Source organism: Podarcis melisellensis (assembly GCF_964234715.1).
Source record: "Podarcis melisellensis genome assembly, chromosome: 3".
In the NCBI taxonomy this organism is placed as follows: Eukaryota; Metazoa; Chordata; class Lepidosauria; order Squamata; family Lacertidae; genus Podarcis; species Podarcis melisellensis.
The window spans coordinates 102312774-102339894 of NC_138530.1; the positions used below are offsets into that span (position 1 = coordinate 102312774).

Consider the following 27121-nt stretch of genomic DNA (forward strand, 5'->3'; position numbering starts at 1 on the left):
CACTATATAAATGTTTCAGGAAGGAATTCAATGGAGCTGAATGAACACACTTAAAAGTGGGTTCTTTGGCTATATAAAATAAACCCAAGACGCTATAATATTTGGGGTTACAAGTTTGCAGTTGTTTCCACTGTTACTAGATTTGCCTGCTGGGTGTTTGCATGACACGGGACACATTCACGGTATGGGAAATGAAAATTTGAACTGCTGCATTTGAAAACAATATAACTTCATAGAGACCAAACTGTTATTTACATAGCAATTTACAGATTATTGACAGTTCTGCTGACAAGTACAATGTAGAAGCTAGAGGCGGTTAGGGAAATGATATCTCGGAAGGCTATTGTGAGTGAAACGACTGAACGGGCCTTGGGTTATATATTTTAAGTTTAAATTTAGAAATTGGTTGGGCTTTAGCAGTATTTTATTACTGTGTTTGTTTGTTTTTTAATGAATATTTATTAGCATTTTCTATAATAAAACAAAAACAAAAATAGACAAAAAAATAACAAACATACAAAAATACAAAACTTAAAAACAATTAAAAACACATAAAATTTCAATTGCTTATTTTCTTTTAACTTATTTCTCAGACCTCCTCACACCTCCCCTTCTTGTATTCCAATTCAAATTATTAGCTCAGCAAATCCTTGTTACTTATTTCTCAACTTTAACTTAATAATTTATTTTAACATATTATTATTTTACTTTTTCTCTTTCATCCATTTCCTCAATTTATTTTTGCTAACCTTATTTTCATTTAATTTAATTCATTTTAAAAACCAGTTTTACCTTATCCAAACTTAAACATCAATACTTATACATCAATACTCATTCTTAAAACATTTTTTCTAAGATCGACCAAAATTCCCTTCCACGAATTTCCCAATTTTCATACCAATAACAAACAAAATAAAAACAGAGTAAATTGTAATTATGTACCCTTTGACACCCTTGTAATACTGTAACATGAGCAGGCTGCCAATTTGATTTCAAATTAGCATTGGATTTTAATAACGTTAATAACAGCTATTGTTTTTCATGCCCTGCTACACGCAATTCAGTTGAGCTCACAGGTTGACTCTTGACTTTAATTGAGAGGCTATGTCATCAGATGTGCAGCATTATCCTACTTTAGGAGCAGGTAGGCTGCACACACAGAAAGTCATACATGAGTTAATTTGACCTAAATTGGAGGTGCTGTAAAGATTTTAGGGTGCACACGAAGCAGACACACACTTCACACAGAGAACCCCCAAAAGTCATCTTTACTCTCCAACTTCCTCTGCAGAAGGAAATACCTTGGAGAAAAAGAAGAAAATATTATTATTTATACCCCGCCCATCTGGCTGGGTTTCCCCAGCCACTCTGGGCAGCTCCCAACAGAATATTAAAAACACGATAAAACATCAAACATTAAAAATTTCCCTAAACAGGGCTGTCTTCCCAATTGTTATTTCACTTCCAAATCCTTCAAATCCTGTTTTAAGAGCATATTTTGTGGAGTCGGCCCCAGTAACCTGGATTCAAGAACTAAGGTACAGTATATACGATCTCAAAAGAATGGCCAGACTGCCCAGGTAATGCAATCAGTAAAACATGATCAGGTATCTTGACAGACAGGAGAGAAGCCATACTCTCAAATTTCTGTTGTAGACCGCCTCTTTCTGTGACGCATGTATGATGTTTTTGGGTGGTCTTTGGTTAAGGGGTTGGACAACGTCTAAAGTCTTTAAAGGTTCTTGCACACTTTGTTATGGTCCTCACCTTCTTGCAAGTGGCCATGGGGGAACTCTGTAGCGATAGAAGAAAACAAAATATATTCCTTTCTAGAATGGATAAGTAAGGTGATGAACTATGCGGAATTGGTTAACAGCTAAAAGAAGAGAACCTAGTGATGAAGGTTTCGTGGGAGAACGGAAACCCTTTAATAATATTTCTGTAAATATTCCGAAAATGATGAACACTTGAGCAGGACTGGAACTATGAGCATTAAAGAGATTAAAGGTTACAGTCGTTCTGTTAAGGTTTAAGAGATAGAAGATAGGGTGCAGCCGAGGGACAGAAACACAAACTCCATGGAAAAGGGAGTAGGATGTAAAAAGGGGGGCGGGCGGGGCTATTATGTATTGAAAGCCATGTGGAATTTTTTTTGGAAACGTAATTTTAAAAAAGGCTTATTTTTCAAATGTTAACCCCTCCCTTTTTTTCCCTATAACAGGGGTTTACCTAAATTGACCTAATTGGAATTTATTTCAATGCGGTGTTAAAATAAATAGCAAAATCCTGATAGCCCTCAACACAGCAGGGACTGGGAAGGGGGACCCCATTCTACACCTTTGCCATCTTAATTAATAACCTCTCAATGGGATTCCCTCCCACCCTCCGCCTCTAAGCAGTTTTAAGCCAGTGTTTCCCACGCTTGGGTCTCCAGCGGCCGTCGGACTACAACTCCCATCATCCCTGACCGCTGGTCCCGCTACCTAGGGATGATGGGAGTTGTAGTCCGACGGCCGCTGGAGACCCAAGCGTGGGAAACAGGGGCTTAAGCGAATGGCGAAACTGCCCAGCTAACCCAGATCTCCCTAACATAGGGGAGACAAAACCTACCGGTGGCCAAAGGCTCCAAGAAGCGCCAGCGCACGCAGCCAGCTCGGGGCGTTCCGCTTACCTCGGCGAGGGCGGGATGTCCGTGACGTCTGGGCTCGGCATTGGCTCCGCAGCCCGTCTGTCAGTTTTCTCCAGGCCTGGCGGAAGAGCCGACCAGCAGCTTCCTTCCGACCGCCGTAGGAGAGTTGGGCCGGCCGCTTCGCTGCTTCCGCCCGGCCTGCTCAGCAGCTGCCCTGTCTGGTTCTGTCAACCACGGAAAGCGCCCGGAGGGACTGATCCGGGCAAGGTACGTGTTTGGTTTCCTGGCCGCTGGGCTCGCTTCGGCTGCTGAATGTTTCCTCCCCGACCCTTGGCCGCTTTGCTTTCTCTCTCTCTCCGTTGCGCAGTGGGGGAAAGCAAGAATAAAAGCAATAATGATGATGATGATGATGATGATGATGATGTTGTGGTTGTGTCGTGTCCGACTCTTCGTGACCAAATGGACCAGAGCACGCCAGGCACTCCTGTCTTCCACTGCCTCCCGCAGTTTGGTCAAACTCATGTTGGTAGCTTTGAGAATAATAATAATAATATCCTGTCCATCTGGCTGGGTTTCCCCAGCCACTCTGGGCAGCTTCCAGCAAAATACAGTGGTACCTCGGGTTACATACGCTTCAGGTTACATACGTTTCAGGTTACAGACTCCGCTAACCCAGAAATAGTGCTTCAGGTTAAGAACTTTGCTTCAGGATGAGAACAGAAATCGGGCTCCAGCGGCATGGCAGCAGCAGGAGGCCCCATTAGCTAAAGTGGTGCTTCAGGTTAAGAACAGTTTCAGGTTAAGAACAGACCTCCAGAACGAATTAAGTACATAACCAGAGGTACCACTGTATTAAAATTAGTGAAATGTATAAAATTAATGAAATGTAGAAATTGGAAAAGTATAAATAAATAAATAAATAAATTGAAAAAAAGAAAAGCCAGGGGTGGGGGACTTCAAGGCTAGGGGCTGTGTGTGGTACCCCAGAGTTCTCTATCCAGCCTATAGGACTTTCCCCAGATCAGGCTATGATCCCTCTGACCCTGCTCCATGCCTTCCTCAAGTGCTTTGACCTGGCTGGAATGTGACATAGAATCATAGAATTGTAGGGTATTCTAGTCCAACCCCCTGCAATGCAGGAATATCTACTAAAGTATCTGTGATAGATGGCTGCCACCTCCTGAGGTTCTTCCTGCTGTTCAGTTGGAATCTCCTTTCTTGTAACTTGAAGCCATTGGTCTGAATCCCGCTCTCTGGAGCAGGAGAAAACAAGCTTGCTCTAATTCTCCATGCAGCCCAGAAAGTCATGTAATTGTTTATTACCTCGACATTCTGACGGGAGGGCGTTCCACAGGGTGGTCGCTGCTACTGAGAAGGCACTCTGCCTGGTTCCCTGTAACTTCACTTCTCTCAGGGAGGGAACCACCAGAAGGCCCTTGGAGCTGGATCTCAATGTCTGGGCTGAACGACAAGAGTGGAGACACTTATATATTACAAGTGCGGTCCGCTAGTGTTTCTGGAGATCGTGGTTTTCTGCTTCTCACGAATAAAATATTTGTACAGTGGTACCTCTGGTTGCGAACGGCATCTGTTCCGGAGCCCCGTTCGCAACCTGAGCAGAACGCAATCTGCCTGTGCGCGGGTCGCAATTCACCGCTTCTGCGTACGCGGGTGATGTCATTTTGAGCGTCTGCGCATGCACGAGCAGCGAAACCTGGAAGTAACCCTTTCCAGTACTTCCAAGTCACCTGAAAACGCTCAACCTGAAGCGTCCTTAACCCGAGGTATGACTGTTCTTCTGAATGCTTGAAATGCTTCTAAATTGTTGGGGACTTCTGGCTTTCAGAATCTGGCTTGGTGCATTGAGGTATTAACATTGTTAGTACTTCACAAGGAAAATCTATTCCTTTAAAACAGGAATGAGGAATCCCAGGCACCAAAAGTAGCCCTCAAACCCTTTCCACCTGATCCTTTGGACTCTAGACAGCCCACGTTCCCCTGTTCCTAAGCCACGGACTTCAATAGCCCTTTGAATCTGCTCCTTCAGGGAGAGTGCAATTCCATCCAGGGTAGAAAACTAACCCATTTCTCAGACAAAGGAGCTGCTCACCCACAATGCCTCTGTCTTGCCAATATTTGTTATTGTGTCCACTGTTGCATCTGGACACCCTGTAATTTCCCTTGCCTGATCAGTGATTGCAGAGATGGGAGAGATAGGTCTCAGGGTGGTTCACAGAAAAGAACAATATGGTCTGTTGTAATACTCTTGAAGCAAAAAAACCTATGTGTATAGCAATTGCCTCACTCCTGTTAGCAACTGTGCTGCAGCATTCTGCACTAATTGCAGCAATTGGATGGGAGGGAACATCTGGCAGCTGCTCTGAACTTCTCAAATATATGAACGTTTGTTGAAACTCTTGCCGTGGTTGTTGCCTGGCCACACAGGAGCTACAAGTCGCTTCTTCCTTTGCTTACAAGAAAGCCCATGTTGGAGGACATATTATTGTCTAGCTAGATACATTTCAAGGCTTTTTCTTGTTGTTTTCAGCCGCAAGCATGAAATCAGAACCTGAAGTTCCGCTGCACGAAGAGTTCACCTACGTTTATGGAATGGCTACGCAAGTCATTAAGTGTGGCCCTTGGAAAGATCTCTGGAAACGTAAAAGTGCTCCCAAAGCCTTGCTTCTGGTTATTCCAGGTAAGTTTTCTGACACTTGGGGTTGTTGTTTTTTGTGCGTGCTTCCTGGATTCCAAAAACTAAACCAAGCCATGACTTGGATGGAGGAAGACTTGAGTATGGTTGTGTTGAGCAAGTTAAAAAGGGAGGAAGGAATGACGTTCATTGATAGCTTAATTGAAAAACCTTAATAGAAAGCTTAATTGATAAGCTTGTGGTATTGTAGATGTGGCACAAAACCAGTCAGAGATCTCTTTGTCGAAGGATGACTTGCACCACAAACTAGGCCCAAACTCCAGTTACAGATAGGTAGCCGTGTTGGTCTGCCATAGTCAAAACAAAAAAAAAACCTTCCAGTAGCACCTTAAAGACCAACTAAGTTAGTTCTTGGTATGAGCTTTCGTGTGCATGCACACGAAAGCTCATACCAAGAACTAACTTAGTTGGTCTTTAAGGTGCTACTGGAAGGAATTTTTTTTGTAGGCCTAAACTGAAGGCCCAAAATGCAAGACCTGTGCTCCTTTATGTTAATAATAATAATAATAATAATAATAATAATAATAATTTATTATTTATATCCTGCCCATCTGGCTAGGTTTCCTCAGACACTCTGGGCAGCTCCCAACAGAATATTAAAAACACGATAAAACATCAAACATTAAAAACTTCCCTAAACAGGGCTCCCTTATACTCACTTTTAACCATTTGTCCATGTTTTTATCTTTTTAAGTTATGTATAGTATAATCAGCTTTTAATTAGTAGTTTTTATCCCTTACCTGTTTTAAGTCTTATGTGTTCAGTTTATCTGTATGTTTTATTTTATGCTGGTCTGCAACCAAAATAACGTTTGATACTGATACAGTCAGAGATACTTTTATATTTAAATAAAAGTAACAAGATCTTATTCATTTGTTGTATTATAAATGATATCATAAACACTATGCTTCAATTTGTTTCTGTTTCTTTAATGCTTATGTTTCCTGTAATCTTGTGTATGTCTTGTGTCTTTAAATGACAGTTGCAGGTTACATAAGGCTTTGCTGGTAAACTCTACTTCTTAACCCAATTGATTTATTTCACAACACTGATAAACACCGCTTGATTCCTGCGCCACAAGAGTTTACACTACATGACCCTCGGGGTCCCTTCCAAATCTACAGTTCTGTGATTCTATGTAAGAAACCTCAAAGTGGTTTAGCAAAAAAGAAGTAGTATTTTTTAAATCAAGACAAATTGACAACAGTACTTCAAAACATACGAAGGTTAAAATGCGGAAACAGATTATAATTACCTCAGCATCCTAAGCATCTGAGTAGGCTTGCCTAAATAAGGTTTTTGGCAGGCGCCCAAAAGCGTACGGTCGAGACGCCTGCTTAATCTCAATAGGCAGGCAGTTCCAAAGTTCAAAGTGCTGCCACACTAAACAATCAAGTTCTCGCAAATGTGAAGCAGGTATTATATGGCACCTGTAGCCGTACCAATTCCGTCAGCCGAAAAGCATGTGGAGTAAGGCGAACTTGTAGTAAACGGCTTTTTTAAGGACCTTATATACTAATAGTAAGGGGCGCAGGTGGCGCTGTGGGTTAAACCACAGAGCCTGGGACTTGCCGATCAGAAGGTTGGTGGTTCGAATCCCCGCCACGGGGTGAGCTCCTGTTGCTCGGTCCCTGCTCCTGCCAACCTAGCAGTTCAAAAGCACATCAAAGTGCAAGTAGATAAATAGGTACTGCTCCAGTGGGAAGGTAAACACACTTCTGTGCGCTGCTCTGGTTCGCCATAAGCAGCTCAGTCATGCTGGCCACATGACTCAGAAGCTGTACACCGGCTCCCTCAGCCAGTAAAGTGAGATGAGCGCCGCAACCCCAGAGTCGGCCACGACTGGACCTAATGGTCAGGGATCCCTTTACCTTTACTTTATACTAATAGTAACACCGTAGTAAATTGGCAGCTAATGCAGATCTCTGAGTGCACCTGTTATATCTGGCAAAGACCTCACTCCTGTCAGCAATTGTGCTGCAGCATTCTGCACTAACAGCAGCTTCCAGATCGAGCATGAGGGGAGCCCCACACAGAGTGCATTGCAATCATCCAGTCCTGAAATAACCAACACGTGAGCTACCGTGGCAAGGCTTTCCTTGCCTATAGCAGTCAAACCTGTCACCTGCTTCCAGGGGCAGAGCTGGACCCAAAAGAACCTCCAAATTGTGAACCTGCTCTTCAAGGTTGCAGGTTCGATTCCCATATGGGACAGCTGCATATTCCTGCATTGCAGTAGGTTGGACTAGATAACCCGCAGGGTCCCTTCCAACTCTACAATTCTATTATTCCTTCAGGGAGAGTGCAGTCAGATTCAGACAATGCCAGCCACAGTGCCTATCTCTAGCAACATCTGGAAGGCACCCAAATGGCTACCCGAAATCTAGACTTGCTTTTGAGAGCCAGCAAAGACCTGTTCTCTTTCTATTCAGATACAGTTGTACCTTGGAAGTCAAACAGCTTAGTTGCCGAAAGTTTTGGCTCCCGAACGCTGCAAACCCAGAAGTGACTCTTCCAGTTTGTGAACTATTTTTGGAAGCCAAACGTCCGATGGGGCTTCCGATTGGCTGCAGGAGCTTTCTGCAGCCAATCAGAAGCCGCGCTTTGGTTTTGGCAGTTGAACGGACTTCCGGAACAGATTCCATTCTACTTCCAAGGTACGACTGTGTTGTTGTTGTTGCTGTTGTTGTTACTGTTTCAGTGAGAAGGCCCTGGAGTTTCAGTAGGGAGGAAAAGGTCCAACAGCTGCTGTTTTCTTTTGTTTTTTAAAAAAAATTGCGGCAGAAGCTTTCTTAACGCTAGAATTTGGTGTGTTTACGTTTTGCAAATCTTGCCATTCAGGCTTTGCGAGCAGCATTTATTACCAACCAAAAACAACGTAATTATGAAAACAAAACAATTGTACTTTCTGACTGTAGCACGGAAACAGAAGTACCAGAAGATGGTGCTGTTTTAAAGATAAGCATGGATGTGTTTTCTATATTGTTTTGATGAGCCTGTTCTCGGAATTGAAAAATATATATCTATGGTTAATTTTGAGATATAGTAAATTGCAGCATATGTTCTTGAACAAACTGTGATTTTTGTTGTAGTTTATTATACTTAAGAGCGGTCCTTTGAACCTTGCTGCTCTCTTCCAGAAATCTTTATGTACCCAAATTGGAAGTGTTGTCATTTCAGTGTTCTTCCACATTTGATTGGCACACAGGAAGGTGGGAATTTAGGCTAAGGCAATGGTCCTTTGAGCTAGTGGGTAGCATTCCGGCATGGGCATGAAACAAAGTATTCTGTTTTCAAAAAACTAGTGCTCTGCTCTCAAAAGTGTTGTAGGTGTGTTTTAGAGTCAAATAGGTAACACTTTAAAAAAGCGGGACTTTGCCCTGCTGGTTTTAGCACAACCGTTATTTGGATTTTCAGTAAAAGAAAAGGTAAAGGATCCCTGGATGGTTAAGTCCAGTCAAAGGTGCCGAGGGGGCCGGCGTTTGTCCACAGACAGCTTTCCAGGTCATGTGGCCAGCATGACTAAACTGCTTCTGGTGCAACGGAACACCATGATGGAAACCAGAGCGCACGGAAACACTATTTACCTTCCTGCTGCCACAGTACCTATTTATCTACTTGCACTGGTGTGCTTTCGAACTGCTAGGTTGGCAGGAGCTGGGGACAGAGCAACGGGAGCTCACCCCGTTGCGGGGATTCAAACTGCTGATCTTTCAATCAGCAAGACCAAGAGGCTCAGTGGTTTAGATCACAATGCCTCTTGTGCCAGAATCCTGGGAAATCTAGTCTGTTTCACATTAAACCCATAGGAGACTGGCATTCCAAAAAGTGTTCATTCTTGCTTTAGATTCATTTTACAAAAATGCTGTTTCGGGTCCCTCTTCCCCATTCCCTCTTCCCGTTAAGTCATCGCTAGGCACCTCATTTTGCCCTTTGCAGTAGGGAAGAAGTTTGTCCTATGGCACCAAGTGGCAAATCACTACTGATCACTGCTGCCTGTCAAGGGATCTGCTTCTGTTCTGCCTTGATTTAACCTAGTGAAGAACCATGTTCTCAAAACTGGCATAATGAGCATATCCTTCCATTGAACTAAAAACTTCGAGGTGGAATGGTGGGGAAGAAATTGAACAAGGAACTGCCAGGGCTGAACCTTGCCTCTGCTGTGAACTTGCTAGGTGGTCTTAGGACAACTCATTGTTCTCTCATCCTGTATCTGAAATATAAGGATAATGTTGGTGCTATTCTATTATCAGAAGTGCTGTGATTGTGGTGTACAGTATTTCAGCCCCTTTGAACACTGTACGACTCTGTGAATGGCATAATTTGTTAGTGACTAAAAGTCTTTTCTTAAATGAGAGATGATGCAATTAGCCCATTGCAAGAAAACTCTTTTGGTGGATATTAACAGGAAACAAAACATTTGAGAATTTCTTCTGCAGACAGCGCTCTTAACTGTGGACTTAGATTTTAGTCCTGTAGAACAGGACAAATAAGATTGCATTACTTTGATCCCTTTCCAAAAAAATCCCTACGCAGATGATCAAACTACTGTAGAATGAAGTTTCTTTGCTTGGGATTAGCTTGCATATCACACTGCCAAATTCTGAAGATGATTTGCTCACATATTGGCTGTAGATACATGGCAGAAACGCTGGAAAACCTTGGTCCAACCTCAATAAACAGTCTGGTAATTCAATAAGAAATATATTATGGGCTCGTTCAGTTTTCTGACAGCATTATTTTTGGTCTCTGCTGGCATTGTCTGTTTGGAGTGGTTTTCAGGGTCAGTAGCAATTCTAAGGAATAGCTCAGTCAGTAGAGCCTGAGACTCTTAATCTCAGGGTTATGAGTTCGAGTCCCAACTTGGGCAAAAGATTCCTGGATTGCCCGGGGTTGGACTTGATGACCCTCATGGTCCCTTCCAACTTTAGCCATCCCTGCTGTGGAATCATAAATTGGTAAACAGTGGCACTACAGATGAGTGGTGATGATGGGAACACTGTGTGTGTGTGTGTGTGTGTGTGTACAGTGGTACCTTGGGTTACATACGCTTCAGGTTACATACACTTCAGGTTACAGACTCAGCTAACCCAGAAATCGTGCTTCAGGTTAAGAACTTTGCTTCAGGATGAGAACAGAAATTGTGCTCTGGCAGCGTGGCAGCAGCAGGAGGCCCCATTAGCTAAAGTGGTGTTTCAGGTTAAGAACAGAGTCAGGTTAAGAACAGACCTCCGGAACGAATTAAGTACTTAACCCGAGGTATCACTGTATACACAAACATACACAAAAATACATATATTTGACTAAGCAGATGCTGTCCAATTGTGCCTGTTTTTATATGGTCTTAGCTGTTTCCTTTCTAAAAGAAATTTTAGGACAAGAAATTTCATTTGAATTTCAACAGCTTTATGAAGATTTATTCAGGTTGAAAAAGCCGATATTGCCACCAGTTGACAATTCCAATATCAAAGTGATGTTTATACAGAATTAGTCACACTAGAAACGCATTTTCTGAAGCAAGAAGTAAAAAAGATAATCCAAAATTCAAAGAAGATCTCAGGCGGTGACTATTTGCCCCAGGATAACAGTATTTCACCCACACACACCCTTAAAAACCTCACAGGTGCCATAAATTGCATGCATCATTGAACACAAAGCTTATCAGGATTATCTAAATACTACTTAACAAGGATTATGCAAACACTTCTTCCTTTCACTGTTTAACTGATTGTGGAAGTGAGAAAATATTCAGTATACTGCCCTATAGAATTACCGGTAATGGAAAAGAGTGAAAAGAGGTGGAAAGCTTTGGCAATGTAAACCTTTATATTTTCTCTGGTGCTAGGAATATGATTGAAATAATAATAATCTTCAGAAGATGCATGAATTATTATTTTTTTAGGAGAACACACCAGTTTGCAGTAAACCCAGGGACAGCAAGGATGCACTTTTGATACAATTTTTTTAAAAGTGTGTTTCACTCTTGGACATTTTGATTTTCCCTGTCACTGGACGAGAAATTGCCTCAATATTACACGAATCTACAGGTTTTGTTGCATATTGGTAGACACAACCTTGCAAGATTTTTATTCAATCCAAGTATGTTTGGCTAAATAGAGGTCTTTGGAAACGTGTGTGTGTTTAAAGAAAAGGCTAATTAAAGCTAATTGAACTTGTCTAAATGAACCAGAATATCACATGCTTCAATACCAGAAAAAATGAATGGAAACCATTCTTTTTAAAAAAATGGGGAGGGGGATTTTAGTGTTACATGTCCCTATGGTTAAGCCCAGAATTTTATTTGCTGGATATATTGTTTTAGAGTAATTACTTCATTTTTTTCTCATCTAGGAGGCATATTCTTCAGCGTAAATGCTTTTAGTAGACTCATCACGTAGACAAATGGTGCTGATGATACCAAGATTGCAGGTTTGATCCCTGTATGGCAGGCATGCCCAACAACATTGACTCATCCTCCCCCCAAAAAGCTCTGGCCAATCCAATGGGTAGATCACTGCCGGTTTATTTTTAGTGGGAGTAGATCGCAGTCTCTTGGAAGTTGGACGTTCCTGCTGTATGGGACAGCTGTACATTCCTGCGTTCCAGGGGGTTGGATTAGAGGATCCTCAGGATTCCTTCCAGCTCCACAATTCTATGATCTAAATCTGACTGATGATGTAGCATCACAATCTCTATGATCTATATTGGGTCACTTAACTTTAAAGTGAAACATCTTACCCTCTGTGAATGGTAGCATACAATTGAGGTGTTTCTTTCTTCAATAGTTGAATTCAAGTACAGTGGTACCTCGGCTTACATACGCTTCAGGTTACATACGCTTCAGGTCACAGACTCCGCTATCCCAGAAATAGTACCTCGGGTTAAGAACTTTGCTTCAAGATGAGAACAGAAATTGTGCAGTGGTGGTGCAGCAGCAGCGAGAGGCTAAAGTGGTGCTTCAGGTTAAGAACAGTTTCAGGTTAAGAACAGACCTCCAGAACGAATTAAGTTCTTAACCTGAGGTACCACTGTAAAGTGGTACCTCGGTTTATGAACTTAATCCGTTCCGGAAGTCCGTTCTTAAACCAAATCCGTTCTTAAACTGAGGCGCGCTTTCCCTAATGAGGCCTCCCGCCGCCTGTGCCCTTCCACCATTCAGATTCTGTTCTTAGACAGAGGTAAAGTTCTCAAACTGGGACACTATTTCTGGTTTTGCGGGGTTTGTAATCCAAATCGTTCCTAAACCGGAATGTTCTTAAACCGAGGTACCACTGTATTAAGTACAAAGGGGTCAGCATTGTGAAAAACATGTGGCGACGATGCATGAGTTGGCTGCAAGTCCAAATGGTCTATTAGTAATGATGTGGCTTTTGCAGTCTTTTGACCATTGCGTTTCAGTTTATGACCTTTAGTCTTAATAGACTTTCCTCTCTGCTTTTCCTCCAGGTAATCCAGGTTTACCAGGCTACTACCGGGCATTCTCGAAAGCTTTGTACTCTTGCCTGAATCAACAGTATCCGGTCTGGGTTGTAGGGCATGCTGGACACTGTAAACTCCCCCAAGGCATGAAAATAATAGAAGGTACTGTGGAATTGACTTGCTAACACGCTGCCATCTTGCAATGCTGTTACTTGCTCCATTGACATCTGTGACTGCTTTGTGTGTGCAAAAATATAGCTATCTCTTTTTTTTACTGTCCTCTGTGAGATTTGAAGCATACAGTCGTACCTTGGGTTACATACGCTTCATGTTACAGACTCCGCTAACCCAGAAATAGTACCTCAGGTTAAGAACTTTGCTTCAGGATGAGAATAGAAATTGTGCTCCGGCGGCGCAGCGGCAGCAGGAGGCCCCATTAGCTAAAGTGGTGCTTCAGGTTAAGAACAGTTTCAGGTTAAGAACAGACCTCCGGAACAAATTAAGTACTTAACCCGATGTACCACTGTACTGTAAATCTTATCACAGTTCCTACTTATATGCCCAAGACTATCCTCCTTAGAGAATATAAGGACGTAGACTATATATTCCAAGGTAAGAAGGTATCGAAATGAGAATAAATATCTTATAAGCAACATTAAAATATTTTGCAGTTGGCTCACCTTGGAGAACTCTGGGACATTATATATATATATAGCAAATATATATATATATATATATATAAAGAAAATCAATGTTGGGACAAAAGTGTTGAGTTGTCCAAAGGTTGATAGTACAGTCAAACCTTGGTTCTCGAACTTCTCCATTTTGGCTCCCAAAAGCTGAAAACCCAAAAGTAAATGCTCTGGTTTTCAAACGTTTTCCGGAAGCCGAACATCTGACATGGCTTCCACTTGAGTGCAGGAGGCTCTTGCAACCAATCGGAAGCCGTGCCTCAGTTGTCGAACATCTCGGAAGCCGAACGGGCTTCCGGAACGGATTACGTTCGACAGTCAAGGTTTGACTGTAGCAGGTTTTTATTATATACTTAGTAGGTTCTTGATGACTGCATATTTCCCCTTTTTTCCATGTCCTTCTGAAGTAAAGATGACACTGTTCATATTGAAAGGGTGTACGAGGTGTTACGGGAGGGGTAGTATCTCTGGTTATGGTCCTTCTGGCGTAGTTTGTCCAGCTTTGGTCCCCACCCTGCACTCAACTCTCACTTGTGGCTTCTAGAAGTTGGTAGTATATGACAACAGACACACCCCAGGAAACAGCTTTAACTGGCTGGCTAAACCAGGCAAGGGTAGCTGATGGGTCTCAAATCCTCAGTGAGTTTGGGACTTCCCCTGCATGAGAAGACAGGCTCTGGTGGATTGAGCAGAATAGACCAGTAGTCAAGAAGGCGGTTTCTGCGCAAGCTGTAGATAGACGAAGGTGAGGAGCAGATGGGGTTCGCTAACCTGGAAAAGTATCCCATCCAGGAGAAGGGAAAAACTGATCCTAAACCTCCACTGCCTTTGGGGATATCTTCTGGAGAAGAAAAGGCTAAAGAGTAAATCCTTCACAAATCCAGGGTGGAGCCCCTAAGATGGTTGGATGGTGCCTTGCACATCCTTCCAGCAACTCCTGCAGCCAAGCATATTGCTCTGCTTTCCTTTGGACCACATCAGCAAAGGCGGGAGGCTTCACCCCCCAAGGGAACACTCCATTGTCTCTCGAGACAGACGGCTGCCAATGATTCATGTAAAAGCAGATGCACAGTTGTGCATGAAATAACTGGGGAAAGGAGGTACAGTGGTACATACGCTTCAGGTTACAGACTTCGCTAACCCAGAAATAGTACCTCAGGTTAAGAACTTTGCTTCAGGATGAGAACAGAAATCGTGTTCTGGCGGCGCGGCGGCAGCGGGAGGCCCTATTGGCTAAAGTGGTGCTTCAGGTTAAGAACAGTTTTGGGTTAAGAACGGACCTCCGGAATGAATTAAGTACTTAACCCGAGGTACCACTGTATTTTATACCCAACAGTTATATTTTGTATACCGTTGTTGTTGTTGTTTGGGGCAGGGGGAATACTTATTTTTATAATTATTTTAATAATACTTACTATTTGCGTCTTGAAGGAATGACAGAAATGTAAAAAGCAACAAGATTATGAGAACCCACAAGCAGCAACTGCGCCAGCTTGCAGGAGAATTCTCTTTCCTTCCTAGATCTGTGTGTGTTCTGTAGATTTCCAAAACGGGTATAACCATGCAAATCCATTTTCGCATGGCTATCTACAGAGTTTCCTAGCTGTGGGCTCAATCAGCTTGTGTTTGCCACTGACCCATGAGAAAGTAGTAGGCTCTTGGCTGCAATGAATTTGGAAGTCTAATTCAAGCCCCAAGGCTTGCATGTTAGACGTGTATAATCAATGCATGTCAGCTTGTGTAATCCAAAAGAGCAGCAGCAAAGCAAAGCATCATGTCAAACTTCATACAGCACAGATAGACTCAGATTACTGGCACAGGTCAGCCAAGACAGACATTTGGCAGTAGAAGGCAAAACATAAAATATGAAAGGAGGTGGGGGTTTTTTAATGTGAGAGGGATTTTTATAAATACAGTGATCAGCTACGATTGATACACACATGCAGTGATCATCTACAGCCAGTATATAGTATTTTTCCATGTGTAAGACAGATTTTTTTGCTAAAAAAATAATAATTAAAAATTGAAGGTTGTCTTATGCAGTGGTACCTCAGGTTACAGACGCTTCAGGTTACATATGCTTCAGGTTATAGACTCCGCTAATCCAGAAATAGTACCTCAGGTTAAGAACTTTGCTTCAGGATGAGAACAGAAATCGTGCAGTGGCGCCATGGCAGCAGCAGCAGGCCCCATTAGCTAAAGTGGTGCTTCAGGTTAAGAACAGTTTCAGGTTAAGAACGGACCTCCGGAACGAATTAAGTATGTAACCAGAGGTACCACTATATACGGTTAGTGAATGCACAGGGGTTCAGGTCTGGGCAGTCTGGGCTTGGGTTGGGCTCTGACGTGGGTGGTCTGGGTTCAGGTCCAGGCTTTGGCATGGGTTTGGGTTCTAGCCAGATTTATTAATTTTGGGTTCAAAAAAATAGGGGCTGTCTTATACATGGGGGTGTCTTATACACGGTACATTCAGAGAAGACAGGACATTCAAAGAACAATATTGTCGAGTTACTAAAGTTTCAACATTTTCGACTGTGGGTTGGAAACATCCTTGCCTGCTGAAGTTTAGCTTACATTCTGAAAGCATACATGAATGCTACGCTGTATAACTTGAATATTTGAATTGGTAGATACCTTCTACGAGAAAGTGAAGTACAGTGGTACCTCGGGTTACATACGCTTCAGGTTACATACACTTCAGGTTACAGACTCTGCTAACCCAGAAATAGTATCTCGGGTTAAGAACTTTGCTTCAGGATGAGAACAGAAATCGTGTGGCGGCAGCTAGAGGCCCCATTAGCTAAAGTGGTGCTTCAGATTAAGAACAGTTTCAGGTTAAGAACAGACCTCCAGAATGAATTAAGTTCTTAACCCGAGGTACCACTATATTGATCAAATTGCTTTGAAACAAAATTTGAATATATATTTGCTGTTTCCTAGACTGTTTTCTGTCAAAAGTAGTGCAAAGGTGCAGTGGTGGAGAAAACATTAGAAAAAAAACCCTCAAATATACTGGTATTGTAGTAGTAGGAGTAGGAGTAATTTATTTATATGCCACCTGTCTGACTGGGTTACCCCAGCCACTCTGGGTGGCTTCCAACAAATTAAAACACAATAAGACATCAAACATCAAAAACTTCCCCATGCAGAGCTGACTTCAGATGTTCAGAATAATATCTAAACATGAGATTGGCTGAATTTGCTCACTACTTAGACAGTTGGTCCTAATACAGGTATTAACTTACTGTTGTTGCTAGAATCTGTGAAACTCTCAGAACTAGTGTCTTGTTCAAACCACTTATGAGATCCAGTTTCTGAAGCGAAGCGCTAATATTTGACATTAGCTTTTTTTCCTTTACCGCTTGGCTTTTTGCACCTGAACTCTTCCTCCTGTGGTTTCAAGGCTGACAAGTGAAACCCAATACCTCATGATATTTTAGTCAAATTGCTGCTAATCATTGTGGTCAAATGTCAGGCTCTAAGGCAAACATTAGCACTTTGGCACTGGGAGGCGGTAGGGGGGAGAGACACCCCCTAGGCTTCAAACTATTAGCAGATCTTGAGAATTAATGTTTGCCGGTAAGCCCATGACCCCACACACAGTGTAGAAAAGCATGATATGTTGACCTCAAGCAAAATTTTCATGTGACTTTCACTTTTAGATGGGTTTGTGTGTATTTATCGGTTGTGTCAGTCCTCAAAAAATACCTCAGTGCGGAAATAATTGCCTTAAAATAACCTTTCCTTTTTTGGTGGTAGAACTGGTGGATTGTTCAGGGACAAAAGCTTTGAGGTGCTCTCAGAGGAGGAGAACTTGAGTGTAGCCTTATATATTTCCACTCTTTGCTCGACTGGTGACTTTAAAAGCATAAGAATGGGTGCACACAAGCATTTTCTATAAGCTTCCTTCCGCCGCCCACCCACATAATACCTGCAAAGGGGAAAATAGCAGTCAATATAACTCTGGCAAAATAGGCAGTGGTTGACTGAAGGGCTGTCCTCTCTGCTGCCTGAGTAGTTCATCAACTTTGGCAAAGTGGCAGCAGAGCAGGCAGTCATGGGAGTCAACCTCACCCATTGCCAATTCCAGAATGACCACGTGTCTTCTGGGGTCCTTTGCCTTGGAGCAAGGCATTTGGCAACCTGGAGAGCCTTGATATGTCCGTGGCTGGGGCAACCCAACCAAATGGCCAGGATAATATTAATGCTGCTGCTGTTGTTATGTTGCAGCAGCAGAAGGGAAAAATAACTATTTGAACTAGTTTCTAGGTTGTGTTGTAGTTTTTCAGTTTTCTTGTTGGATGTGTACCATAGGTTACGTAGTATAAACACCAACAACTGGGAAACACTCGCCTGCAAGCACTCCAATTGGAGAAAGTGCTATGGGCTCTGAAGATGCTCAAACTCAGGACAAAAGGGAGAAATGTGCTGAGAGGAAAGCACGCTTGGCAAACCCTCACAGTGATCAACTCCCACCCGGAAACCTATGTCCCCACTGTCCTAGGATGTGTGGATCCAGAATTGGCCTCCACAGTCCCCTACACTGTTAAGACCATGTTCATGGAAGACAATCTTACTCAGCTACGAGTGATCGCCAAAGAACAACAATCTGCCAGAGATCAGTTTTTAATGGTGGCTTTCTTGCGTACAAGATTTTAGTACGGTAACTCATGGGATATTATTTGCATCACACAGACTGTATGTATTGATAAATGTTCCAATTCCTCCTAATGCTTTCTATTATTGGGCTCTAGAAACTTAATTATAACATCTATTGAGCGCATAAAAGGGCTCAGGAAAACTGATAAGCAGCCTCTGTGGCTGGTTGCCTGACTGTTAGAAGAGATCTCATGGACAACTGAACAATCTTCCAGTTCACAGCACACCACAGAACTTGACCGCCAATAAAGGGCTTTGGGGAAGGGGGGCAAAAGAAATTTAGGAATAATTGTATCCTGTTGTATTGAGAACAACCAACCTACAAAGTGTAATTTCACTGCTGTAACTAATGAAGGTGTGTTCAAATGTATCTAAAGATGCAATGGAACCTCTTTGTTCAACATTTTTTTTCAAATAATTAGGATAGTAATTTGCTGGAAATTCAGCGGCAGAATGTGATATTTTTTTAAGTGGCTGTTGGTTTAAAGCTTCTCAGCACCCTTTCCTTAACCAGTTCTTTAATTATTCCCTTTGGAATAATTTAAGCTGTGCATGTGTATTTACTTAGCCTCAAACTCTGAAGTTGATTGATTGATTGATTAAATAATAATAATTTTCCGCCACTAACACGTTCCAGCCAGTTACCAGTTTCTGTCCCAAATGCATCTTCTAGCTTCACCGGCAACATGTGTTATTGCACATAGAATGCTAGTCATGGGGCTATAGGATATATTAGTTGTATTTTTATATACATCACTAAAGTTCTGTGTGTGTACACGTGTGCTTGTATTACATTATTTAGGATGGCAGAGGAGAAAGGAACTTGCCAAAATTCTGTTATCCTGCTTAAAAACAAACAATCTATACATGCTGAGTAAACATTAGCAAAATCTTAAATGTTGTTTTTTCCTTTTTGGTGCCCAATATTGACACTTTGACTCATAAGTTTTCCTAAGGTTTAGTTTGCTTGACTCAGTGTGCAGATACTACCTCTGAACAGCTTCTTTTTTATAATCTTATAAACACCAAGTTCTTTTTTATATCCTGTAGTTTTGTCCATTACAACCAGTGTATTATGGGGTGTGTGTTTTTTAAGTGTCACAGAGGAAAGGGAAAGCTGAGTGTAGTCATGTGAATTTAGAAAAAAATGGATTTCAAAAAGCTTAAGGAACTACTGATTAAAAATACTGAAAAAGAAGGGAGGTCAACATGAATGGAAGTTTCTTAAAGGTGAAATACTGAAGGCACAGTCACAAACAATTCCACTAAGGAAGAAAAGTGGGAGGCATCTAAATAAACCTGCGTGGCTGTATAAGGAGCTTTCAAATGAGCTGGGATTTAAAAGGGGCATGCCGAGGAAATGGAAGGAGAAAATCATAAATGAAGACTATAAACAAGTAATCAACACTTTCGGGGAGAAGGTCAGACAGGCTAAAGTTCAAATGAAAAGTTTAAAATGTTAATAAAAAGGGGCTGGTTATGTTCGAAACAGGAGGAAGAAGGGAGAAGTGGGTCTTCTGTGGAGAAGATAAAGAAATGTTTTTGGGTGACAGAAGATGGAATTGCCTCTGTCTTCACCCAAAAGGAAAGCAGTGGTAACAGAATAAATGATGCAGAGAGAGAGTTACAGCCCAGGATCAGAAAAGCGGCAGTGAGGGAACACCTTGCTACTTTGAATGAATTCAGATCTCCTGGTCCTGATGAACGGCACCCAAGGGTGCTAAAGGAACTTGCAGGCGTCATCTCAGAGCCTCTGTGTTTGAGAATTCCTGGAGAACAAGTGAAGTCCCTGCAGACTAGAGGTGGGCAAATGTTGTCTGATCTTCAGAAATCAGATGGGTGGGGAAGGACCCAGGCAACTACTGACTGGTCAGCTTGACTTCAATACTAGTAAAGGTCCTAGGCAGTGCTATTTTTCTAGGAAAAGGGGTGCCGGAACTCACCACGAATACCTCTCTTGTTCTCTTATAATGCAATAAAGAAAAAAGAGAGGGCATAAAAAAGAGCTGTCCTGGGCCAGACCAAAAGTTCATCTGGCCCAGAATTCTGTTCCCTGAAATTTCTACGATGCTGACGGTGCTATTCTTGATACGTTAGCAATTAGTGTATCTTATTTTATTTTTATTTTTTTAAAAGGTCTACCTTTTTTTACATACTGTTTGCCACAAATATATGGGGGGTGGGGACAGATTTTCCCTGCAAAATACTTCTGCTATTTCAGTTCAGAGGGTGAGCTTCCTGTTTATAGAACCATCTGCAAGAAGCAATGATTCACTTTGAGCATTTTGTAAGATATTCGTCAACATTGAGGTATCCCACATCAATGTGTGTGTAGAGGAACTGGTTGTTTTCCCTTGTGTGTCTCAGGAACTATCTCAGCACAGTCGTTTTTGTCCATCTTGATGCTACAGCGTTTGCTGGGCAGTTTGTCCCTCCCTTCGGAAGGTTAAAGGGACACTTCAAAGTGCAAATACTCATAACGCATCATTATTTCACTTTCTTGTTGGACTTCATTACCAGATGTCTATTTTTAAGGAAGTGGGCAAACATTTTTGCCCCAAGAAGAATGTGTGGAAGCAAACAGCCTGCAAAATGCTACATGCCTTCATTTTTTCATTATTATTATTATTATTATTTGCTTTTGTTTGTGTGTGTATCTGTTTAAGATTTATTTATTGTAATCGACGTGGTAAAATTATTTCAGTGTCAGGCATGCAGAGCTGCCATTGAGGTCTGTAAATCGCACGTATACATTAGCATAATGTTTACCATAGGCTTGCCACCAAGAGAGGAAGTAGGTAGAGGACTTTGCACAGGCTCCAGTTTTAATATGGTTAAACTGCTTTAATCCCACTGAAGTCCATGGAGCTTAAGGAAACTTGCTGTGGACAGGATGTAGCCATAGGAAAGAAATTGTCCCCCCCCCCCGTTTTTTTTAAACACCCCCACCACTCCTGCTTTAAAGTAACATATATGTGTTCACATTAGGACAACAAGCCCTTAAGCCAGTGTTAGAAACTCACATATATAATTTAAGGAGCGCCAAATGACTCCTTAAACCAGGGTTACAGTCACCAAAACGGAATGCCGGGTTGCCATTTTTGATGTCTCAAAAGTCGTATTTTTCAATATGGCTTTTTTGGTTCCTGAAATTCATTTTGATTGCGCAGATAAATTATAACGGACCTGTCTGTACCAACATATTGGCGTCTTTTTACCAAAGCCAGATTACAGTGGTACCTCAGGTTACATACGCTTCAGGTCTTAGTCAATTGCAACTCTGAGTATGACTTGTTTCTCAATAAATGTGGAAGAGAAAATTCTCGGTTTGAAATATTTTTGAAAAAAGTAAACAAACAAGCACTCACATATCACCTATTTTGTCCAGAGAAAATACAGTGGTACCTTTAGGTTACATACACTTCAGGTTACAGACTCCGCTAACCCAGAAATAGTGCTTCAGGTTAAGAACTTTGCTTCAGGGTGAGAACAGAAATCGTGTTCCGGCAGTGCGGCGGCAGCGGGAGGCCGCATTAACTAAAGTGGTGCTTCAGGTTAAGAACAGTTTCAGGTTCAGTACGGACCTCCGGAATGAATTAAGTACTTAACCTGAGGTACCACTGTAAATGTATTTCCATCAGAAGTGCTAAATGGCAGACTGAGAGTGATCTCTTAATCAGAATAGGCTCTGTGTATGCTCTCAGGATGGCGATTGTATGAGGCATCTCCTACTTCATTGCGGACAATATGAGCAAGCTAGGGATCTATTGATTAAACCCCTAATGGCAAATCAGCCGGGTAAATCTGAAGGGGTTGTCTGTATGAATCTGTATTTTATTCTATGTTACAGGTCTTGGACCGCAATTAAATTTTATCAGTATATAATGAACAGAAGGAAAACATTAATTAGGAATGTTATAAAGAGGCCAAAATCTAAAACTTAAGGATCGCAATGTTAGTATTGAATTTAAAATATAAGGAAGTGAAGGTGTGGTGGCGGGAAGTCGTGGGGTGGGAAGGATTTATGTCTGTGTAAATAGTAGTTTATTTTTGTGTGTTTTTTATATCGGCAGGGTGTATTTTCCTTTCTTTTTCTGTACGATGAAAAACTCAATAAAGTTAAATATATACAGTCATACCTCTCCGAACGTCCAACCCCTCGATCGTCCATTTCGGCAGACGTCCGCGGCAAACCCAGAAGTACCAGAATGGGTTACTTACAGGTTTGCCGCTTCGCGCATGCAAAGAAGCGCTACATCGTGCTTCGTGGATGCGCAGAAGCACAAAACCGCTCCACATGCATGCGCAGAGTGATGCTCTGTCGAGCGTCTCTTCCGTTGAACATCCGGGGCTCTGGAACGGATCCTGGATGCTCGACGAGGTACCAAGTATATATATATATATATATATATATATATATATATAGACAGAATTCTACAGGGTATGTTTCTAGTGTGTGAAAACAGTCCAGACCCAAGGATCCCGCAAGCATACACCTCCAGATGTTGGAGGCGTCAGTTGCCATCCTTGCACCCAGGCATCTTCACTTGTTTGCAAGTGGCCGATAGCAAAATACACCTAGCAAATTTCAAACACCTACCTTAAAGTAATGTCAGGTTACTATCTTGGCTATCCTGCCCTACATTTCTGGAGGAGACTCTTGAGTCCCATGGACTGCAAGAAGATCAAACCTCTCCATTCTTAAGGAAATCAGCCCTGAGTGCTCACTGGAAGGACAAATCCTGAAGCTGATGCTCCAATACTTTGGCCACCTCATGAGAAGAGAAGACTCCCTGGAAAAGACCCTGATGTTGGGAAAGATGGAGGGCACAAGGAGAAGGGGACGACAGAGGACGAGATGGTTGGACAGTGTTTTCAAAGCTACCAGCATGAGTTTGACCAAACTGCGGGAGGCAGTGGAAGACAGGAGTGCCTGGCGTGCTCTGGTCCATGGGGTCACGAAGAGTCGGACACAACTAAATGACTAAACAACAACAAGTTACTGTGTCTCAGAATGAGTGCTATGCAGTGCTTTTTGGGGGGTACGCAGGGGTATGGACACCCCTAAATATTTTGTGAATCTTTGTACTTTTGTCCATTTACTGTATTTCTCCTGATTTGAACTATAAAATGGTGGTTATCTGGAGTCAAAAGGAGAGTACCCCTGAACATTTTTTTAGGGGAAAAAAAAGAAGAAGCACTGGTGCTATGATATGCTTCTGCATTAGAATATCTGAGTATAACTGTGAGAACCATTTTTGGAAGATCAACCACACCAGTGTTCTTCTGGTCCAGAAAATGTGTGGCTAACTTACTTGCATGTTGTGGGCTACCCAGATAAAGAGGTCCACCACTTCTCCAAACCATTTTCTTTTCTTAGCTTTGTCTTGCTTGCACCTTCTCCAAAGCTGTTACACATTTAGACATTATAAAAGGATTATGCATAGCATGCAGTTATGCATATTAAAGGAGCCTTTTAAAGTTCAGCCACTACTGCAAATCTATAATGTGTTTCTTTTCACATCTCGGAGACCTGCCTTGCGTCTTAAGGAATGTGAAGTGATATTCTTACAGCTTCTAGAAATATGCCTAATTCAGAATTGCCTTTTTTCTTTCTTGACTAAGGTGCCCTACTTGCAAATCCATCCATGCATAAATCCAAAGACAGATCTGCTTGATTGTCTTCATTGCAGATTCTTATGGCGATTAGTCTTTTTAAACAGTTTACTCTAGATTATCTCTTGTCATATTTCATTTCATACACACAAGCCATCTTGTCTCTCCCCCAAAAGCAATTCTCCTGGTGTTCCCTCCACCATCACATCCACACTTGTGTCTCTTTATCTATCACTAGAAGAGGAGGAGTTTGGATTTGATATCCCGCTTTATCACTACCCTAAGGAGTCTCAAAGCGGCTAACATTCTCCTTTCCCTTCCTCCCCCACAACAAACACTCTGTGGGGTGAGTGGGGCTGAGAGACTTCAGAGAAGTGTGACTGGCCCAAGGTCACCCAGCAGCTGCATGCGGAGGAGCGGGGAATCGAACCCAGTTCCCCAGATTACGAGACTACCGCTCTTAACCACTACACCACACTGGCTCACCACACTACAGGATAGTCCCCAGATCTTGAGTTTGAACTTGAGCAAAATGGACAACCACAAAATAAAACACTAGTATTTTTTTGGGGGGGACAACAGTTATTTTCCCAGACACTTTTTTAAAAAAGCAACTCAGATGGACGGCCAGCAGGTAGATTGTGATCTACTGGTAGATTGTGAGGTGTCTGTGACAGATTGCGGGAGATTGCAGGACCCCTCCCACCCCTCTCCCAAAACAACTATGATTTGCCAAAAAAGCTCAACAACTTGACAACTTTGACTTTCTAAAAAAAGCTCAACAATTTTGGTCAATTTTGTTATAGTGGGAGTAGATCGTGGTCTCTTGGAAGTTGGACAAGCCTGGACTATATAATTTGCTAATTCCTGAGTTAATAAACTTTGGTTCCCAAAATTAAGGGCCGTAATCTGGTTACCTGTTTGTGCTATCCATTTGCTTTTGTAGTGGGTAAAAAGCAACAATCAAAAAGCAAGATGGCAGCACAAAGTTGATCACGTTTGCTTCAGACAATGGCAGGAGGTGCTGCAAGGCTTCCTCAGTGGCTGCTCTCAGATAATGGAATTCTCTCCCCAGAGAAACTAGACTGGCTCCCTCCTTGTTGTCCCTCCTCTGGCAGGTGAAAACCTTGTTTTTCCAACAGACTTGTGGGAATGGGCAACTTTTAATGAAAAGACTAGTGCCGTGCTGTTTTTATTGTTATTGTGTGTGTGTTTTTAAAAGTCTCTCTCTGTATAGTTTTAATTGTATCCATGCTTTATTGTTTTTAAATTATTGTTTCCTTCTAGGTTTTCAGCTGTTTCTGTTTTTATCCATAAGCCACCTTGAGTCCCTATCAGGGGAAAAGCTGGAATAGTAATAATAATAATAATAATAATAATAATAATAATAATAATAATAATGGTCTTTAAGTTCCCTCTTAAAGTAATTTGTGGGTATCGTGATATTTGTGACCATTTCAGCTGGTGTTGTGGAGTTGAAATAGTTGGTAAAACTCCATCCTCACACTTATGCATTTATCTGTTACCTTGGAATACAACTTTATGCCTTGTTTCATATTGCATTTCCTCTATTCTAACAAGATTTCTTAGGGGCAGGGTGAGAATGACCCCCCCCCCCACACACACTGTGGGTGTGGGTGTAGATAGGTATATATGTTGGAGATAATTGCTCATGAAATAATATATTACACATCTGAATAATAAACAATATCGTTGGATACCCAAGATACAAATTCTTTGCTAAAACAGGGGCATGCTTATGTTAGTCTAGCCAGGGGGTGAGGGGGAGCCGGGAGAGAGAGAAAGAGCAAGAACACTGGATGGTTCCTAAAGGAATTACATAGGATAATAAATAAACTGAATTCCTACTGAACCTTGAATACCAAAGTCAGATTCAGGAGCTGAAGCTAGAAGATAATTTATTTTCTTTTTTCTCTCTCATCCAGCTGGTTTAAATAACTCATCTGGCAAGGTACCTATGTAATGAGATACCAAATGAGAATTATTCTTTTCAAGTGGAGGCACTAAGATTGAGAAATGACATATAATTGCATCTTAGCTGTGTGGCTTGTTTTTTTAATTATTGTTAATTTCACTCTCTGGTGGCTGCTCCCAACTTGCTAGACCAGGTCCTTAGTATGTAATTCCTGTGCTTATCTGCTTTCTGTGCAGATAAATGATACAAAGGAAGTACGATTAACATATTTAAAAATAATAATAATCTGGGGTAACAGATTTATTGCCTTGATGTGGTTACTCAGGAAGGTTTTTCCTTAGCATATTGTTCTTCTTCCCATGCTGCAATGGTGAAGACAACCGTCTATGGGAGTAACATCACTAAACTAGTAAGAGTTAATCTGATCTGGACACAGTGCTATTTTTATAGAAAAGAGGTTCCCTTATAATGGCAATAGTGCCCACCTGAGAGCTGCCAGAACTGAGTTCTGGTCATAGGTGCTGGTCCTGGGGCCCTGGGTGCCCAGGCACCCACAAAATTCCCCATGAAGGGGCCAGGTACCCACAAATTTTGGTGCCAGGGCTATGCACACCGCATGGCACCCACAACCCTGTGCTCTCATGGTTGCAGGGCCAACATGGCACTCCTGGTTCTGGTGAGTTCCGGCTGGGGGAAAAAAGCCCTGTCTGGACAATATATTATTTTATTATTGGCTTGGAGCCTTTTGAAAAAGATGTACGAGATTTTGAGGGCAGAAGGCCGACAGAAAGGACATAAGTAAGAATAGTTTGGTCAACATTACAAGAGAGGTGTCTAATCTTCTTTGGAAGCTGTTTGTGGTTGAACCTGCACTCACCTGAGCTGTTTCTTTTTAACCTCTCAGCATTTGTTACTGCTTATGTAGCATGGGTGCTGTGGTCTAAACCACAGAGCCTAGGGCTTGCCGATCAGAAGATTGGCAGTTCAAATCCCCGCGACGGGGTGAGCTCCCGTTGCTCAGTCCCTGCTCCTGCCAACCTAGCAGTTTGAAAGCACGTCAAAGTGCAAGGAGATAAATAGGTACCGCTTCGGCAGGAAGGTAAATGGCATTTCCGTGCGGTTGCTCTGGTTTGCCAGAAGCGGCTTAGTCATGCTGGCCACATGACCCGGAAGCTTGGCAAGTAAAGTGAGATGAGATGAGCGCTGCAACTCCAGAGTCAGTCACGACTGGACCTAATGGTCAGGGGTCCCTTTACCTTTACCTTTACGATTAGCTCAATTTTAAAATTGTTTCTCTTTCTACCCCCCACCATCTTGCTTGTAATCGTAATAAAAATAGGAATGAGCTGACTTGCCCGACGAGGAGCCTTTGAGTGTCAGCCAATGTGAGAATATGGCTGTGTAGCTGGACCTCATGGCTGTTTCACAAAGCACTTTATGAGGAGCAGCGATTTGC

At 42.2% G+C, this 27121-nt stretch overlaps 1 protein-coding gene and 1 long non-coding RNA gene across 4 annotated transcripts in view; one reads left to right on the forward strand and one right to left on the reverse strand.

Moving 5' to 3' along the window:
- Nucleotides 1-968: 968 nt before the first annotated feature.
- On the reverse strand, nucleotides 969-2785 carry LOC309367321. 2 transcript variants are annotated; one of them, XR_014167036.1, is made up of 2 exons: nucleotides 2672-2785; nucleotides 969-1794 (listed from the first exon to the last, which is right to left on the reverse strand). It is a non-coding gene; the product is annotated as an uncharacterized lncRNA (long non-coding RNA). The 2 variants fall into 2 exon arrangements; XR_014167037.1 differs by having other exon boundaries at nucleotides 2611-2675.
- LDAH (lipid droplet associated hydrolase) overlaps nucleotides 2779-27121 on the forward strand; it is a 285265-nt gene continuing 260922 nt past the window's right edge. Inside the window, exons 1-3 of one of the 2 annotated variants that reach the window (XM_081906514.1) lie at nucleotides 2779-2896; nucleotides 5178-5327; nucleotides 12790-12924. In XM_081906514.1, the coding sequence (XP_081762640.1) occupies nucleotides 5186-5327; nucleotides 12790-12924 (277 nt within the window). In that variant the 5' untranslated portion in view covers nucleotides 2779-2896; nucleotides 5178-5185. Of the gene's footprint in view, nucleotides 2897-5038; nucleotides 5328-12789; nucleotides 12925-27121 lie in introns of those variants that run through there. The other variant, XR_014166943.1, reaches the window with a different exon arrangement.